Consider the following 350-nt stretch of genomic DNA (forward strand, 5'->3'; position numbering starts at 1 on the left):
GCGCGCCCCCGCCACAGCCCCCCCACGCAAACTTTCCCCTCCCTCCTCGTCTCCCCCAAAGTCCCCTCACCTCCCTCTGCCCCAACAGGAGCTCATCACCGCCTGGTACATCGGCTTCCTGGTGCTCATCTTCTCCTCCTTCCTGGTGTACCTGGCTGAGAAGGACGCCAACATCCAGTTCGCCACCTACGCGGACTCCCTATGGTGGGGCACGGTAAGCTCGGCCAGCCAGGGCCCCCCAGCCCCGGGAGGGGATGAGGAGGGTGGGACGGGGCAGGGGTCGGGGAGCTCCCTGCAGGCTGCCCCCCGCTCTGCCCCCGGGCAGGGCACCCTCACCACCATCCGCTACA

At 68.9% G+C, this 350-nt stretch overlaps 1 protein-coding gene across 1 annotated transcript in view; it reads left to right on the forward strand.

Annotated features, from left to right (window-relative positions):
* KCNQ4 (potassium voltage-gated channel, KQT-like subfamily, member 4) overlaps nucleotides 1-350 on the forward strand; it is an 8346-nt gene that overhangs the window by 2089 nt on the left and 5907 nt on the right. The window contains exon 3 of the mRNA XM_010000598.1: nucleotides 89-214. Coding sequence (XP_009998900.1) covers nucleotides 89-214 — 126 coding nt within the window. The remainder of the gene's footprint in view (nucleotides 1-88; nucleotides 215-350) is intronic.

The sequence above is a fragment of the Chaetura pelagica genome, unplaced genomic scaffold (genome assembly GCF_000747805.2).
Source record: "Chaetura pelagica isolate M959 unplaced genomic scaffold, ChaPel_1.0 scaffold676, whole genome shotgun sequence".
Lineage (NCBI taxonomy): Eukaryota > Metazoa > Chordata > Aves > Apodiformes > Apodidae > Chaetura > Chaetura pelagica.